Source organism: Halichoerus grypus, chromosome 5 (assembly GCF_964656455.1).
Source record: "Halichoerus grypus chromosome 5, mHalGry1.hap1.1, whole genome shotgun sequence".
Lineage (NCBI taxonomy): Eukaryota > Metazoa > Chordata > Mammalia > Carnivora > Phocidae > Halichoerus > Halichoerus grypus.
In genome coordinates this window covers 133895644-133913940 of record NC_135716.1, presented here as the reverse complement: position 1 = coordinate 133913940, position 18297 = coordinate 133895644, and the positions used below count along the sequence as shown (strand labels likewise).

Below are 18297 nucleotides of genomic sequence, written 5' to 3'. Positions count from 1 at the left end.
CTTTGGTGAGTGTTTTTCATAATGGGAGAGGCTATGCATTGGCGGGGCAAGGAGTATATGGGAAATCTCTTATACCTTTTTTTGATTTTGTTATAAACCTAAAAGAGCCAAAAAATCCTAAATTTTTAAAAGTATTTTATTGGAAATAGAGTTTACTAGTGAGAATCCAAAGCCAGCCCAGAAAGCCAGCAAAATAATTCCTTCTGTAACACCAAGGTGAAAGATCGTAAAATAAAAATTGATGCTAATCTAAAAGCATGGGAGAGTCTATAAGATCAGGAGTGAGAAGGGTAAAATGGAATAGGTCCAGTGCTTCAGGATCAGTTGCCCAGGGTCTAAGAATAATAAAATAGTTTTATTTTTCATTTAGGTTTGATGAGCAGTGACAGCAGAATATGTGAAAAATTTTGAAAGTCAAAAATACATAATAAAAAGAAACATTTTCTCAATTAAATCAAGTTTTTATTTTGTTACACAGAGTGTTATGGAAAGTCCAACCTTTCAGAAAGACAAAGAGATAAACCACAATGATTTATATCAGCAGAAAATTTATAATTCTTACTACCTGATCTAAGCTCTCAATCCACCTGAGAATCACCTTACTTTTGTTTAAAGGATGGCTCCAAAGAAAAGGAGATTGTGAAGAAGTGGACACTTATAAAAGGCAGTTTCTACTGTTGCACAGATTCCATTCTTAGTTTTACACATACTTTTTTTCCAGAGAGTTCAGTGAGTTTCAAATGCCTTATCCTCTCCTCTCCACTTAGAATGCTTTACAAAACAGGTCATACTGTCCTATGGCCTCAGTTAACAAAACGCAGGACTTGTTCTAACAAACAGCATGGGACAGGCTGGTAGCAATCTGTTTGGGGGAGCTGCTACCTCCCGCTCCTCCTGTATCCACCAGCTAGCTCTAGAACCCTTCATAAGATGACATCCTGATGCCAACTATAGAGCAAGGACTTTCTATTTTCTCTCTGGGCCCACTCAAGTCGGGGCTTAAAACCCAGAGCAGATTTTGGGCATGCAGAGGAGGGTGCTCCCATGTGTCCCAGACTAACTCTTCTCACTGAATTGGGAGTGTGATGCCTGGTGGCTAAACAATGCAATTTTGACATTTTCTGCCATGTCTTTTGCTTGTCAAATAGTCTAATAAAGTTTCATAGCTTCAGCTCTCAAATCTAAGAGGATAAAATTCTGATTTAAAGTTGGGTGTGAGAATCCAATGTTCTCATAACACTAACACATGCGTAATTCATAAACTCTGGAAGACAGATCTTGGAAAGCAGAAGATTTAAAAGTCTATGGAACTTCACCTTGTAAAGATTTTTGGTCTAAGTAATTCTAATAATTTCCAAGCTTTGCTTCTAATGGAATAATAATTTTCTAACCTATTTGGATATATCATAAGTACACATATGTAGTTATATGTACTTGGAATATGACTAAAAATATTAAGAAAATCCCAACAGAACTCTTATAATTAGCCTAGATCTCAAACTAATCACATATCTCTGAAATAAAAGTTTATTAAATTTGTTAAGTTAAAATAGAGGTTATACATCAAATATCATTTTCTAACATCAAAATCCCAGCTTACTGCATACAAATTGGATTACTGGACATTAAATACTGTTTCTTTTTCTTTAAACATCAACAAGAGAAAATATTAGTAATGATGAATTATCCTTGTTGGTTTGACTTGGGTCCAAGCAAAGTATCTATTATATCTCCCTGAAAAGAAAAAGTCAAACAATTACAATGCAATAAAATATAAATTAAGAGGTAAAGGAGCCTTTAAAATGCCATTTAAAATTTATAAATTAGTGATACATATAAAGGGCATCCAATAAGATTGTAAAAAGTAAACAAACCAAAGTAAATTTAAATAGTAACAGTTACTTCCTAGTATAAACCTGCTTTTTCCTATGAAAGACTCTTTTAATGGAATTTGACAAACAATTTTATAAGGATTCTGTTAAAGGATCATTTTTTTTTTTAAGATTTTTTATTTATTTATTTGACAGAGAGAGACACAGTGAGAGAGGGAACACAAGTAGGGGGAGTGGGAGAGGGAGAAGCAGGCTCCCCGCTGAGCAGGGAGCCCGATGTGGGGCTCGATCCTAGGACCCTGGGATTATGACCTGAGCCGAAGGCAGACGCTTAACGACTGAGCCACCCAGGCGCCCCAAGGGATCATTTTTTTGAATTAATTTTATTTTATTATGTTATGTTAGTCACCATACATTACATCATTAGTTTTTGACGTAGTGTTCCAGATTCATTGTTTGCGTATAACACCCAGTGCTCCATGCAATACGTGCCCTCCTTAATACCCATCACTGGGCTAACCCATCCCCCCACCCCCCTCCCCTCTAAAACCCTCAGGTTGTTTCTCAGAGTCCATAGTCTCTCATGGTTCATCTCCCCTTCCGATTCCCCCCCTTCATTTTTCCCTTCCTACTATCTTCTTCTTCTTTTTTTTTTTTTAACATATAATGTATTACTTGTTTCAGAGGTACAGGTCTGTGATTCATCAGTCTTACACAATACACAGTGCTCACCATAGCACATACCCTCCCCAATGTCCATCACCCAGCCACCCCATCCCTCCCACCCCCCACCACTCCAGCAACCCTCAGTTTGTTTTCCTGAGATTAAGAGTCTCTTATGGTTTGTCTCCCTCTCTGGTTTCATCTTGTTTCATTTTTTCCTCCCTTCCCCTATGATCCTCTGTCTTGTTTCTCAAATTCCTCATATCAGTGAGAGCATATGATACTTGTCTTTCTATGATTGACTTATTTCACTTAGCATAATACCCTCTAGTTCCATCCACGTCAGGGTTTTTTGATGGCTGCAAATGGCAAGATTTCGGGGTTTTTTGATGGCTGCATAATATTCCATTGTATATATATACCACATCTTCTTTATCCATTCATCTGTTGATGGACATCTAGGCTCTTTCCATAGTTTGGCTATTGTAGACATTGCTGCTATAAACATTGGGGTGCAGGTGCCCCTTCAGATCACTACATTTGTATCTTTGGGGTAAATACCCAGTAGTGCAATTGCTGGGTTGTACAGTAGCTCTATTTTCAACTTTTTGAGGAACCTCCATACTGTTTTCCAGGGTGGCTGCACCAGCTTGTAGTCCCACCAACAGTGTAAGAGGGTTCCCCTTTTCTCCGCATCCTCGCCAACATCTGTTGTTTCCTGACTTGTTAATTTTAGCCATTCTGACTGGTGTGAGGTGGTATCTCATTGAGGTTTTGATTTGTATTTCCCTGATGCTGAGTGAGGTTGAATACTTTTTCATGTGTCTGTTGGCCATTTGGATGTTGTTAAGGGATCATTTTGACAGCTCCTGTTTAGCCTTAATATCTAAACCTCAGTTTTCTCATCTGTAAAATAGCTTGTGATATTAATGGTATCTTAAACTCTTTCCTGACCTACAGTGCTTGATTTAGAGAGAGTTAAATATCTGAATTTCAGTATTTTGTATTTAATTTAATAATAATGATCTTTGTACCAAAGGGGTAAAATAATAATCTGTAAGAGGATGAAACCAAAGATGGAAGATGAGTTTTTAAGAAAGATACTGTGAAAAGATGGAATCGGAAGCAGAAGACCAGAGTTTTCTCTACTACGCAGTGAAGGTGATCTTAAGAAAATCACTGATATCTGGGAATCTTAGTTTCCTTGAAAGTATAATAGAAATTTTAACAACCACTTCTAAAAATTATTATAAGAGTTGAATGAACTAATGTATGTAAAAGTGTTTTACAAACTCTGAAGAGTTATAAACACCTGAGATGGTATTACATAAGTCAGTCCTGTCTTTTAGCCTCTACTAAGGATGACATTCCCCATCCTTCAAGTCTTGATACAAAATCAGTTGCCAAGCTTCTTCTCAAACCCATCTCTTTCTAGTTCAGTCTCTCACTTGGACTAACACAAATCACTACTGTAATCTGTTCACTACTGTATCCTTAGCACCTAAAACAGACCCTGTCACATAGTACATACTCAGTAGATATCTGTTGAATGAATGAACTGTCTATACGTAAATACCCAAACTACAGAGAAAAAGATGGCAAACATTTATATACTGAAACATAAGAATAGAAATAGTATCCAGGAGTGATTCTCCACAGGCTACCTCCAGAAAAAAAAGTTGCTTTGTGCAATGCCCCATTGAAATTAGCTTCTGCCAAGTACTTAAACTATAATTCTGTTCAATGCAAGACTTAGACACAGCAACCAACCACAACCCACCAGAAGAGGAGGTGGTGCTTCAACAAACAATAATGCTAATGTGGTGGTAAATCCTGTTGACAACTAGCTACATCACAAAGTTATCACTGCAAAGCTTGGACCCTATACTCCTGATCATGCCAGGCATCAGGCTGATGTTACCCCCAGCCACAAACCCTGAGTTGGTAGGACAGGAGTGTTCTACTATGTCATATCACAAAAATATTCTGGTCCTTGAACACATCAGGGAGGTGCCAGAGTTTCAGAAATCATTTTGCTTAAAACATCCACAGCCCAAGGATCAAAGCTCTTCTCCAGCAGTGCAAGGCCACAGAGGATGATGGGCAATGTAGAGACAAGAGGGAGTCATGGTCCTATACCTATACCATGGTCCTTGATATTCCTCAATGGGTTTCCACCAATGGACCCTGATCCGCACACCTGGTGCATGTGTTATCTGGTACTTTGCCTTTGTAAAACCAGTATTCCTGTGGATGTTCCCTTTGTACCCATCCTTAATCCTGTTCTTCCCTCATCCTTCCCTTCCCAGAGGCAGCCTTTATTATAAATTTGGTGTACATCTTTCCTATAGAATGAAAACATAAGCCTTCCAAAATTTTGATTCACCCTTGGTTAAAATTAATGGAGAAATTATAGGACACAATGTTACTTGATAAAATACCTTGATAGGAAATAATGGTTTGACATTAATTACTTTAAAACTTAAAATTACTATTTGATTATAATTCTCTGAAAAGTTCAGAGTTGTATCAGGTAAACTTGTGTTTGGCTGTAAGTAATACAAAATCTGATTAACAGGTTTTTGTTGAATCTCCCTGAAAAATAACTCTGAACCTTTAAAATATAATGACCAAAAGCATGAAAAACATATTTGTATTAGGAAACTGCATTTATTATTAATGTATGGAATATATTTGTTACAAGGAAGTTTTGCTTACCAGCATTAAAATCGTTAACATACATACAACACACATATACACACACACATTTGTCAAAAATGTTCAGACTCTCAGCTTAGCCTTCTGCTCTCAGAGCACACTGCTCAAAATAAAAGATGTTTCTAATGTATATATATAACACATGTTTATCCATCCAACAGTCGATGGACATTAGGGCTGTTTCCATAATTTGGCTATTGTAGATAATGCTGCTATAAACCTCTGGGTGCATGTATTCCTTTGAATTAGTGTTTCTGTATTCTTTGGGTATACATCTAGTAGTGCAACTGCCAGATCATAGGGTACTTCTATTTTTAACTTTTTGAGGAGCCTCCATACTATTTTCCAGAGTTGCACCAGTTTGCATTAAAAAGAATGAAATCTTGCCATTTGCAACGATATGGATGGAGCTAGAGAGTATTATGCTAAGCAAAATAAGTCAGTCAGAGAAAGACAAATACCATATGATTTCACTCGTGTGAAATTTAAGAAACAAAACAAATGAGCATAGGGAAAAAAAGAGAGAGAGAGGCAATCCAAGAAACAAACTCTTGATTATAGAGAACAATGGCTACTAGAGGGGAGGTGGGTGGGGGTGATGGGTTAAATGGGTGATGGGATTTAAGGCATGTATTTGTGATGAGCACCAGGTCATGTATGGAAGTGTTGAATCACTAAATTCTACACCCGAAACTAATATTACACTGTATGTTAACTAACTGGAATTTAAATAAAAACTTTAAGGTAGTTAGGAAAATCTCCTTAAATGTCCACAGTCAATATGCATGTCAGCCAGTTAAGAAAATACTCTCCAAAACTATTTGGAATGCTTCATTTGTTTCTTAATTGGGAAAACCTATTTTTACCCTGAGAAGAAGAATAATTGTATATAGAAAATATGCAGCAAATCAAGCAGATAATTTTAATATTTTTTGTATTAAGAAACTTGTATATATTTGGCATTTTAAATATTCATTATTTATAAGAGAATTTGCCATTATTAGATTGTATTGCAAATAAATTTGTGATTCTAATTTAAATGTGTAATTGGGTAATTGATTTAGACTTGTGATTGTAGATTGAAATATTATTAATTTGTAAAAAGCACTGGCACATTTAAGAAAATTTAAGATTCATCATATTCAACATTTACTTTATTTTTTTATTTTATCTTTTTTTTATTATGTTATGTTAATCACCATACATTACATCATTAGTTTTAGATGTAGTGTTCCATGATTCATTGTTTGCATATAACACCCAGTGCTCCATTCAGTACGTGCCCTCTTTAATACCCATCACCAGGCTAACCCATCCCCCCACTCCCCTCCCCTCTAGAACCCTCAGTTTGTTTCTTAGAGTCCATAGTCTCTCATGGTTCGTCTCCCCCTCCGAATTCCCCCCCTTCATTTTTCCCTTCCTGCTATCTTCTTCTTCTTTTTTTTTCTTTTTAACATATAATGTATTATTTGTCTTAGAGGTACAGGTCTGTGATTCAACAGTCTTACACAATTCACAACGCTCACCATAGCACATACCCTCCCCAATGTCTATCACCCAGAAAACTTCCAAACTCGTTTTATGAGGCCACCATTACCTTGATCCCCAAACCAGACAAAGACCCCATCAAAAAGGAGAATTACAGACCAATGTCCTTGATGAACATGGTTGCATATTCAACATTTAAAATTTATTAAATTAATAAGAATTCCTTAAGTATCAGATTTGCTTGCCCATAAGACAACTGAAGTACTTAAAAATCTATATTAAATTTATAAATTAAACTTAAAGGATTTAAAGGAACTTAATTGTTGCAAAAGCTTATTAAAAGTATGTATTAAAATTTGTTGGACTTATAAACAGAATAATAAAATATAGTATCTAAATGTAAGAGCTTAAGATGAACTAAGATTTTAAAAATTTTATAAAATATTTGAATGTGAACATTTTAAGCAAAAGTAGACTGAGTAATCATCTCCATGTACAAAAGAAATATTAAAGACAAAGGAAAAAAGAAAGGAAAAAAAACCTCACATTACTAACTTATACATGTCTCCTAATACACATGTGCAAGACATTGTATGGTATTTGAATTTTTACTTTTATTGAATTGCTCTGCAAAGAGGCTATGTTCTCTCTCTCTCAAATAAATAAATAAATAAATCTTTAAAAGATAAAAGATAAAATAAAAAATTTAAAAACCGAAAAGTTGAAAAGCCCAATAAAAATAATGGGCATCTAGTGATACTGATGGCTTGTCAAAGTTTTACAACAAAGTTTTCATATTTGAAGATCAGAGTAAGGGAACAGGATAACACCTCAGAAACAAAAAAACAAATGCCTATTTCAGGAACATTGGACAATATCTAAAATATTATCATTTCTTGTAAAAGTCTTTGAATATTTGCAGTAAACTTCTTCAGCTATATTCAACAATTATTAAATCCCAACAGTATACTAGGCACAACTTAAAGTTATCCCATGTAACACTTATAATTATTATGCTACAACATTATTGTTTTCACTTTACAGAGAAAAAACATGAGGCTCGAAGAAAATAAGCCTAGTAGACACCCTGCTTAGTAGGAAGCAACTCTTGAGACTTACGTTCTTCCTATTGCACTACACTTAAGATATTTAAGAAATGTAAATTCCTTGTATGACACAAAATTGCATAAAATTACATAGAATAACATAAACTTTTGACTTTTGAGTCTTACCCGGCCAGAATCCAAAGCAGAGGGCATATTTCTTAGTTCATACACAGCAACCTGTCCATCACTGTCACCCACTAGAAGGCAATCTGTTTGTTTGGCAAAGAGAACAGTTGTGAACTTGATTCCAGGGTTAGCAACATTCACAATGAGAGGATCCAAACTGTAATAAAACACTTTCTTTGTAAATTCAGTTGTTGTTATTACATTCTTTTTGTATACAGATTAAGAAAATTCAGGTATTTTCTGTGATTTCATGTGACAAAAACAAAACAAAATAAGCTTCTTATGTTTCCAAAATCAAAATAATGGCTTCTCAACTCCTTAATCAATCAAACTTGCATTTCTTCAGTGAACTAATTTCAAATAAATAAATTCAAGAAGTTCACAATTAAGATGTGCACTCATAAGTTTAAGCTCCTGTGCTGGTTAAATTTATGTATTAACTTGGCTGGGCTGTGGTACTCAGTTGTTTGGACAACACCCCTCTACACTTTGCTGTGCGGGTGCTTTGTTTAGATGAATTAACATTTAGAGCAGTAGAATTTGAATAAAGCAGCTTACCCTTACCCTCCATAATGTTGGCAGACCTTATTCAATTTGATGAAGACCTTAAGAGAAAAGACTGAGGTCCCTGAAGTGGAATAAAACTGCCTCCAGTCTGCCTTCCTCCTGACTGCAGCATGGACTTCTGATGGAAATTCTAGCCGGCCAGCCCGTAGCGCAGACTTGGCACTTGCCAGGCCTCAGAGTCATGTGAGCCAATTCCTTAAAATAAATCTCTTTCTCTCTTTTTATTGCTTCTGTGTCTCTGGAGAACCCTGACTAATACAACTTCCTTAGTAGTAATACCTTTTAATAGAAGGATATTTTGATCCAAATGAACCTCTGGAACGTAAAAGAATACTTTGAACAAGAACTTTCTCTATTCCCCATCGTCCAAAGCAATCTACTGATGCCCCACAAAACAACAGAAGCAGTGACTTGCATACTTCTGAAGAAATGTCCTGAGAACCACAGTTCTACCAAGAAAATTAAAATCAGAAGTGGGATGAGTTAAGTAATCATTTTATACATTAGTCATCTCATAGTCAAATATAAATTGCTTTGTGATATAATCCTTGGTTTGGGGTTCAAACTGTTTTATAGTATAAGCCATGACAAAATTTTAAAGTTACTAAATTATTAACTCTAGGGAAAAAATGCCATTAAAAATAAACCCATTGAATTTTCTGTCACTTATTTTAAGCAAGAATGTATTTCCCTGATTCTTCTGCTAATAACTAGCATAAAAATCTACAGTATTTTCCAACTGAAGAAGTAAAATCATTCAACACTTTATTCCTGTACTATACCAATTTCCATTTTAAAATGAGAGATGAGTCTAGAGGACACTCTAATAACTTTGGTGTAACACTTTAAATTAAAAATTTTAATTAAATGCATGGCCCTGGGCGCCTGGGTGGCTCAGTTGGTTAAGCATCTGCCTTCGGCTCAGGTCATGATCCCGGAGTCCCAGGATCAGGCCTGCATCGAGGTTCCCTGCTCAGCGGAGAGTCTGGTTCTCCCTCTGCCCTTCACACTGCTTGTGCTCTCTCTCTCTCTCTCACTCTCTCTCTCTCTCTTTCTCTCAAATAAATAAATAAATAAATCTTAAAAAAAGAGATTCTTAAAAAAAATAAAAATAAATGCATGGCCTTTTGAATATGTTTTAAAACAAGGTAAGAGAATACATAAATATTGTAAAAAATAATTATTTTGTTCCCTTTATCTTATTGCAGAAAATCTTCAGTTAAAAACAAACAAGTGCCTCTCTCCATTCTTCTATAAAGTAGGCAATGAAAATTCAAGGTAGCTATCATAACTCATATCAGCCTGTAAAAGTTTGAGATGGATAAGATGACCTACTTTCATTTAAATATTTTTAAAAACACATATGGTCTAAGTAGCTAAAATGAATATAGCATCCTGGCATATATCTTTTACTCGTAGAGGACTCTCACAGTGTAAACTATTACTTGTTTTAAATTAACTAAAATTCCCTCTAACCAATACCAAATCTATCAGGTATCATTTAGTTTAAAATGCTTTTATGAGAAGTATCACCAAGAAAAACATTAACACTTACGTGCTGACATGAAGGTCCCAAATCTCCACTCTGCTCTCATTTGCAGCTGCAAATATATAGGAGGATTTTGGAGACCAGGCAACATCGTAAACAACATAAGTGGTTGGATAAAAGCTCAAAAATGGTGTGGTGTTCTCCTGTTGCCATATAATAACACTCCAATCTGCAGAACAGCTTAAGAACACATCATGACAAAATGGATTCCATGCTATTTTATACACTGGGCCCTAGAATTAGAAAAATAAATTAAAATACATAGATAAATAATATTGAACATCTTATATTTTAAACCTGACCAACAAATTAAAATGCTAAGCTTTCTAGAAGATTTATGCACCATGCATTATTGTGTATTATTTTAGCTGAGAGTAAGGTCATAGATAGAATCTTCCCTAAATTATGCCATATGGAAACATAAAAATAGAGCTGTTACAATACTAACTAAATATTAATACATACTATACTTATTTACTTTAAAAGTATAAGGATTATTTTTTTAAAATGAGGGAGAAAATGAAGAAAACATAGATGGAACAATCACAAAGGATACAGAAAATAAGTATATGCCAGACGCATTTTTACTTTGGGATCAGCATGTTGTCACAGGCAAAGTCTTTTAGAACCAAATGAAAATTGTAACTTCCACAACTTGCAAGAAGAGATCAAGAATTTCTAAAAGCCAGGGGTGCCTAGTGGCTCAGTCAATTAAATATCCGACTCCTGACTTCAGCTCAGGTCATGATCTCAGGGTCATGAGATTGAGGCCTGTGTGGGGCTCCATGCTGAGCATGGAGCCTGCTTAAGATTCTCTCACTCCCTCTCCGTCTTCCCCTCCACACCCCCCAGATCGCATATATGCATTCTCTCTCTCTCTCAAAAAAAAAAAAAAAAAAAGACTATCTAGAAGCCAAATAAGATGCCCCACATGTTATTGATGTTTCCATACAAGAAAGCACTTAATTCAAGTTGGTAATGTTAACTCTGAAGTTGTAAATCTATTGCATGTTAAAAGTACTGTGTATAATACTATTTTTTTCAGAAATATTAAAAGATAAATTTTCCATACCTACTATAATTAAACTAACCTTATGTCCTCTGTAGGTATCAAGGTATTGTTCATTATACGAACAAGAGCATTTGTGAATATGACCTTCTTCAGTGCCAGCCAAATAGATATTTGTATCCTACAACACAAAAAATTAAAATGTATTGGCTTGTGATACATTAGTAAATGTGCTAAATAGAAAATGAGATCCCTCAAGATCTATTAAAATCAATTCTAGAACCCAAACTAGAAATACTATCTTGATCATGGTTGTCTGTTGTCTTTTGCTTTCTATCATGATTTTATAATAATTAAACTACCTGAAGGACTACTATGCAAAGAAAATACAGGTTTGTTCTTTGCTGGAATAGAGGGAAGAACTTAGATCCTATCTAGAAATTAAATGGACAAGCACTGGCTTAAAATGAGGAAGAAAATTTCCAATATTTAAAGTTACCTAATAATGGAACTAATAATGGAATCCAGGGAAATAGTAAGTGTTCTTTTCATTAGAACTAGTCAAAGAGAAGACAGATGACTTAACAGTAATTATTTATGTATATAATGCTGAAGAAATGACTCTGGCTTGGAATGAAAGATTGAAATAAATGGATTTTTAACACTGAATGTATGCACTAAATAGAGATTTTAAGTGTATGTCCTACACTGAAGTCATAGTCAAAAGTTCTGAAAGTCAGGCTCTATGTCCTGGCTATGTAAAGTCAGTATCACCTGGGAGCATTTTAGAGATGCAAAATCTCAGGCCCTACCCCAGACCTACCGAATCAGAATCTGCATTTTAACAAGATTCCCAAGTAATTTGTATGCACATTAAAATTTGAGACACACTGCTCTAGCATGTACCAGTACTTAAGAAGGCAACTACTAGATCATGGAATATAAGTAGTTTTATTATTTTTTTTAATTTTTTATTGTTATGTTAATCACCATACATTACATCATTAGTTTTAGATGTAGTGTTCCATGATTCATTGTTTGTGCATAACACCCAGTACTCCATGCAGAACGTGCCCTCTTTAATACCCATCACCAGGCTAACCCATCCTCTCACCCCCTCCCCTCTAGGACCCTCAGTTTGTTTTTCAGAGTCCATCGTCTCTCATGGTTTGTCGGAATATAAGTAGTTTTAAATAACACAATAAAATATATTTTTTTCCCCAAACTGGTATTACCAATTTATATTCAGCAGTATATAGAAGTTCCCTTTGAGGGTGCCTGGATGGCTCAGTTGGTTAAGCAACTGCCTTTGGTTCAGGTCATGATCCTGGAGTCCCAGGATCAAGTCCCACGTCAGGCTCTCTGCTCAGCAGGGAGTCTGCTTCTCCCTCTGATCCTCCTCCCTCTCATGCTCTCTATCATCCTCTCTCTCTCAAATAAATAAATAAAAATCTTTAAAAAAAAAAAAGAAGTTCCCTTTGATCCACATTCTCATCAACAGTTGGGTTACATTAGAAATCTTAAATTTTGCCATTGTATGAGGTATAAAATTATACCTAACGGTTTTAGGTCCCATTTTTATGAATATTAACAAGGTTGAGCACATTTTTATGTTTACTGGCCATTTGTATTTCCCCTTCTGTTCATGTCTCTTAACTATTTTACTCATATTTTTTATATTCATTTATAAAGAAGTTCTTTATATATTCTATATATAATTATATATTATATTTATATATCTATTATATTTATATATCTATTATATATTCTATTACATATGCTTGTCTATTATAAATGTTGCAAATATCTTCTCCAAGTGTATGGTTTACCTTTTTACTTTCTTAGTATTTGACAGAGAGAGAGAGAGATAGCGAGAGTGGGAACACAAGCAGGGGGAGTGGGAGAGGGAGAAGCAGGCTTCCCGCTGAGCAGGGAGCCCAATGTGGGGCTCAACCTCAGGACCCTGGCATCATGATCTGAGCCCAAGGCAGACGCTTAATGACTGAGCCACCTAGGCACCCCTCTTTGGTGTCTTTTGATAAACAGAAGTTCTCCTTTTAATGTAGCTGGTCTTATAACTTTTTTATATATTAGCATTTTTTTGCACTTTGTTTAAGAAATTTTTCCTATTTTGAGGTACTAGAAATGTTTTCCTACATCTTCTTCTAGAAGTTTTTTGTGTATGATGGGGTAGGTGTCTAATTCCATTGTTATATGGATAATGATTATTCCAACACCATTTATAAGTAGGTTATCTTTCTCTAGAGATCAAGGTCACTGTCTAGAGTTGTTTTTGTCAGTCTATTAAAATCTGAGATTTCCATTCAAGAGATTTATTAGGGAGTTCTCTTAGGAACAATCTCTTTGAAAGGAACAGAAATGGGCAGAGATTTAAGTTGAACTATGATGCAGTTGCAACAGAGGGCTCAGCCCAACCTCCAAGAAGTTCTGGAGTTGAGATAGCCCTTCAGAGTCCTACCTCCAGCCAAGGAAGCCAGACATATTATACCACCATCCTCCACCACCACCAATAAAGTAGTGAAGCAAAATGATAGACTCAAACCAAACCATATCAAAATCAAACTAAATGTAAATGGTTTAAACATCACAATTAAAAGGCAGACATTGTAAGATTAGATAAAAAAGCAAGACCCAACTCTATGTGACCAATAAGAAATGTACTTTAAATATAGAGACATACGTAGGTTAAATGTAAAAGGATGGAAAATGATTTAGGAAACAAAACAAACAAACATGGCGGGGGGGGGGGTTGGCGGGGAATGAGAGGAAGACCAAGAAATAGACTCTTAACTATAGAGAACAAACTGATAGTTACCAGAGGGGAGACGGGTAGGGGGATGAGTTAAATAGATGATGGGTATTAAGGAAGGCACTAGTTGTGATGAACACCAGGTGTTGTATGTAAGTGCTGAATCACTAAATTCTACACCTGAAACTAGTATCACACTGTACATTAACAAGAATTTAAATAAAAACTTAATTTAAAAAAAGCATGCTAACACTAGTTGAAAGAATGCTGGGTGCCTATATTAATATCAGATTAAGTTGATTTCAGAGTAAATAATATTACCAGTTATAAACAAAGCCACTTTACAATGATAAGAGAGTTGATTAATCAAGAGAACATAACAATCCTACACATTTATATATCTAAAACAAAGCATCAAGCTAAAAACTGATAGAATTACAAGGAAAAAATAGACAAATCCACAGTTATGGCCAGAGACTTCAGTACCGCTCTCTTAATAACTGACAGAAGAAAATCAGCAAGGATATAGTCAACTCGAACAACACTTTCAACCACTCTAACATGATTGTCATTCATAGAACATTCCACCCAACAGCAGCAGAATATATATTTTTCTGAAGTGCACAGTGAAATTTACATGTAAATATCACTTTCTGGGCTTTAAAACAAATCTCAATAAATTCAAAAGGATTCAGTATAAAAAGTTCATTCTCTGATCATGATGGAATTGAATTAGAAATCAGTAACAGAAAGATCCTTGGCAAAGTACCAAATATTTAAAAACTAAATAGCATGCTTCTCAATAATCCACCCATCAAAAAAGAAATCAAAGGAGAAATTAGAAAGTATTCTGAATAGAATGAAAATGAAAATACAACATATTAGAGTTTGTGGGATGCTGCCAAAGCAGTATTTAGAGAAAAATTATAGCACAAATGCCTCTATCATAAAAGAAGAAAAGTCACAAATCAATGATCCCAGCTTCCACTTTAAGAAGCCAGAAAAAGAAGAGCAAATAAAACCGAAGTAGAAGAAAGAAAATAAAAGATCAAATTAGAAATCAATTATATAGAAAACAGAAGAACAATAGTGAAATACAGAGAAATCAAAAGCTCATTCTTTGAGATCAATAACATTGATAAATTTCTAGCCAGACTAAAAAAAAGAGAAAGAAGAGAGAAGACACAAATTACTAGTAGTAGGAATTAAAGAGGTGATATCACTACATATTTTATAACTATTAAAGGATACTAAGGAAATATTACTATGCCACAAAATTTAATAACTTAGATGAAATAAATTCCTTGAAAGATACAAATTACCAAAGTTCACTCAAGAAGAAATAGATAATAATATAATAATAACCCTATATCTATTAAAAATTTGAATTTCTAGTTGAAAGTTAAAAATCTTCCCAAAAGAAAACTCCAGGCCCAGATGGTTTATTAATTCCATCAAACACGTAATGAATAAATAATGCTAATTGTATGCAAATTCTTTCAAAAAAGTAAAAAGGGAATACTTTTCGACTAATTCTACAGGATTATCCTAACACCAAAACCAGACAAAGACATTACCAGAAGAGAAAACTATGGATGAATATCCCTTACAAACAAAGATGAAAAATCTTAAAATTTTAGCATATCAAATCCAACAGTAGATTAAAAGTATAAATCATGATCAAATGGGATTTATTTCAGAAACAAAAATTTAAAAATTAATGTAATTCATCATGTTAACAAACTTAGAAAGAAAAACTATATAATCATCTCCATAGATGTAGAAAAAGTATTTGACAAAAACCTAACATCCATCCCTGATAAAAGTCTCAACAAATGGTAATGTAATGGGATCTCCTCAATGTGACTGCATCTACAAAAAAACCACAGCTTACATCATACTTAATAGTAAAAGGACTGAATACTTTCTCCCAAAGATCAGAAACAAGAGGGGGATGTTTGTTTTCACCACTTCTATTCATCATTGTGCTGGAAGTTCAAGCCACTATAATCAGGAAAGAAAAAGAAATAAAAGGTAACCAGATAGGAAAGGAAGAAGTAAAACTATTTACAAACTACATGATTATCTCAAATTCTTTATGCCAAGGACATTTCTAGGACACCAGACACCAGAAAAGGATTTCTCAATCCAACACCATTGATATTTTGGGTCAGATAATAATAATAATAATAATAATAATAATAATAATAATAATAAATATAATAAAATTATTATTATCGTTATCCTTCTCCTCCTCCTTCTTCTTTCCCTTCTCCTTCTTTTTTTCTTCCCCTTGTCTTTCTCCTTCCTCTTCTCCTTCACCTTCCCCTTCCCCTTCCTTTTTTCCTTCTCCTTCTTCTGTGCAGAGGAACACAGTACTTGTCTTGCGCATTGTAGGATGTTTAACAGCATCCCTGGCCTCTGCATGTCCCACCTCTTAGAGCTGAAACAACCAAAAATATCTCAAGACATTGTGAAATGTACCCTCGTGATGAGAAATGCCCCTCCCTGCCAACATTGAGAACCACTGTTCTAGAGTCAAGGTGAAATGTGAATTACAAGAATTTGAGAATGAAAGCAGTTAAGAATACAACTACAGTGGTAAAAGTGAAACTTAATAAAGGCTTGAACTACATTAGCAGTGAGTAGGATTGGACTGAAAGGAGTAGGACAATAAGACTTAAATATCATTTGGATAATAGGGTAGAATAGAGTAGGAGCTCAAGTTTTGGTTTGCATAATTAGGTGGATGATGGTGTCACTAAAAAGATGATCATATTACATATAACAGAAAACACATAGGATATGTTTCCTTAGATGTCTGTCATAGTTGCTGAATTTACTGACTCCAAAGAACTTCCAGATAAAAAGAATGAGAAAAAGTAGAACTTCACTAACTGTGCTTTGATTTGATTCTGGTCCTGATAAGCATGAACTTAACTGGTCTTCCTGATCCTCAGAATCATGAGAGTTCCCACTCACACTGACATAGAGGACTGTGTAGTAGATTTGGTTTCTATCAATATGATAAAGTAGCAGAACACCCAAGAGGAGCGAGGAGGGGCATTCAAGTTAAACATGAAGTTGTAAAGAGAATCCTTCCACAGTTCCTCAGAAATAGAGACCTTTCCTCTAGAAAGCAGATAAAGACATGGTACAGCCAACTAGAAGGGGCCGCTCTACCTTAGTTTGGCAGCTATGTCTACATTTGTTTTATTTTTACTTACAAGACACAATATTTATTAACATGCTAAGACTTTGCTTTGCTTTTTATCTTAATACACTTCAATTACTGGAAGGTGTTATATGCAATAGTAAATAATGGATTGAGATACTTTACCTTAGGATGAAAAGCAAAACACATTCCAGGAGCCTGTCGAGATATCAGAGCTTCACCTTTTTTTTCCTTTTCCCCTCCCTTTTTGCTGCTGCTGGCAGTAGTTCGCCTCAAACGCATCAAATCTTTATTTAAAGAAAAAAACATGTATCTTATTTACCACATGAAAAAGTATTGTATATATAATGTGTGTCCCTTCTACAAAGAATAGTATGATTTCTGCCATCTTTTGCATGTGCTTAGGTTAAAATTAGCAAATACCAGAACAAGATGCTTAGAAAAACAATGACAAAGCCCAGTATTTTTTCTTATGTAGCTAAACTAAAATTGGCCACCTCTTGCACATGGCTCACTAGAAATTTTAAGGCAACACATAACAAGAGAAAGATAATTGATTGATAAATATATATGTATGTGTACATTCTTTTTACCATGACAGTCTAGTCCTTTCCGTATAACCCATTTGGAGATTCTTCCATCTGCTGATATAGAAACGAGTATTTCTCTTTTGTCATCACCTGTTGTCCCTCGATCTTGTTCTATCCATTGTAGTTGCCATACAGGTCCCAAATGTTTTTGAGGTGATTCACTAAAATGGGGAAAAGCACTAAATATAGAATCATCATCATAATTTTTAAAAGGACATGAGTCTCAGTCATAAGGACAGCTCCCTGGAGCACTGTGACCTACTTATAGAATGATGCCTTTATTATTCAAAGTTGGACTTTTACTTTAAGTATTTCAAAAAATGGGGAAAATAATCATTTTGTCATGTAGTATTTTTTGTTTTTCTCATTTCTTACAAAAGGAAAATTTTACTGCCTTTAATTATATTAACTGCCATAACAGAAATACAAAAGAAAATATTTTCTTTCTTTTCAGAATATATTTTCCTTACTCTATTCATTTACTTTTTCCTAGATAAGTTATGTAAATTTATTTTGGACACATTGAGTATAAGTATCTTTACCTGTATAAGGATTTTTTTCATAGCTTAAATGAATAAATTATTTAAGTCTTATTTAAATAAACAATTACCTCACCTTTCTTTCTATGTTTCAGGTTTGCCCATTGGCTTGGTTCTCTATATGGCCAGCTTTAACATTTTTCTGAAGAATTAAAATTGCTTCTC

The 18297-nt window shown here is 34.6% G+C and overlaps 1 protein-coding gene across 2 annotated transcripts in view; it reads right to left on the bottom strand.

Moving 5' to 3' along the window:
* Positions 1–440: 440 nt before the first annotated feature.
* The window catches only part of DNAI4 (dynein axonemal intermediate chain 4), an 88947-nt gene continuing 71090 nt past the window's right edge, over positions 441–18297 (bottom strand). For both annotated transcript variants that reach the window (XM_036077677.2, XM_036077678.2), the window contains 6 exons: positions 17597–17754; positions 17169–17290; positions 11141–11239; positions 10056–10282; positions 7934–8090; positions 441–1734 (listed from right to left, as the gene is read on the bottom strand). In XM_036077677.2, the coding sequence (XP_035933570.1) occupies positions 1684–1734; positions 7934–8090; positions 10056–10282; positions 11141–11239; positions 17169–17290; positions 17597–17754 (814 nt within the window). In that variant the 3' untranslated portion in view covers positions 441–1683. The remainder of the gene's footprint in view (positions 1735–7933; positions 8091–10055; positions 10283–11140; positions 11240–17168; positions 17291–17596; positions 17755–18297) is intronic.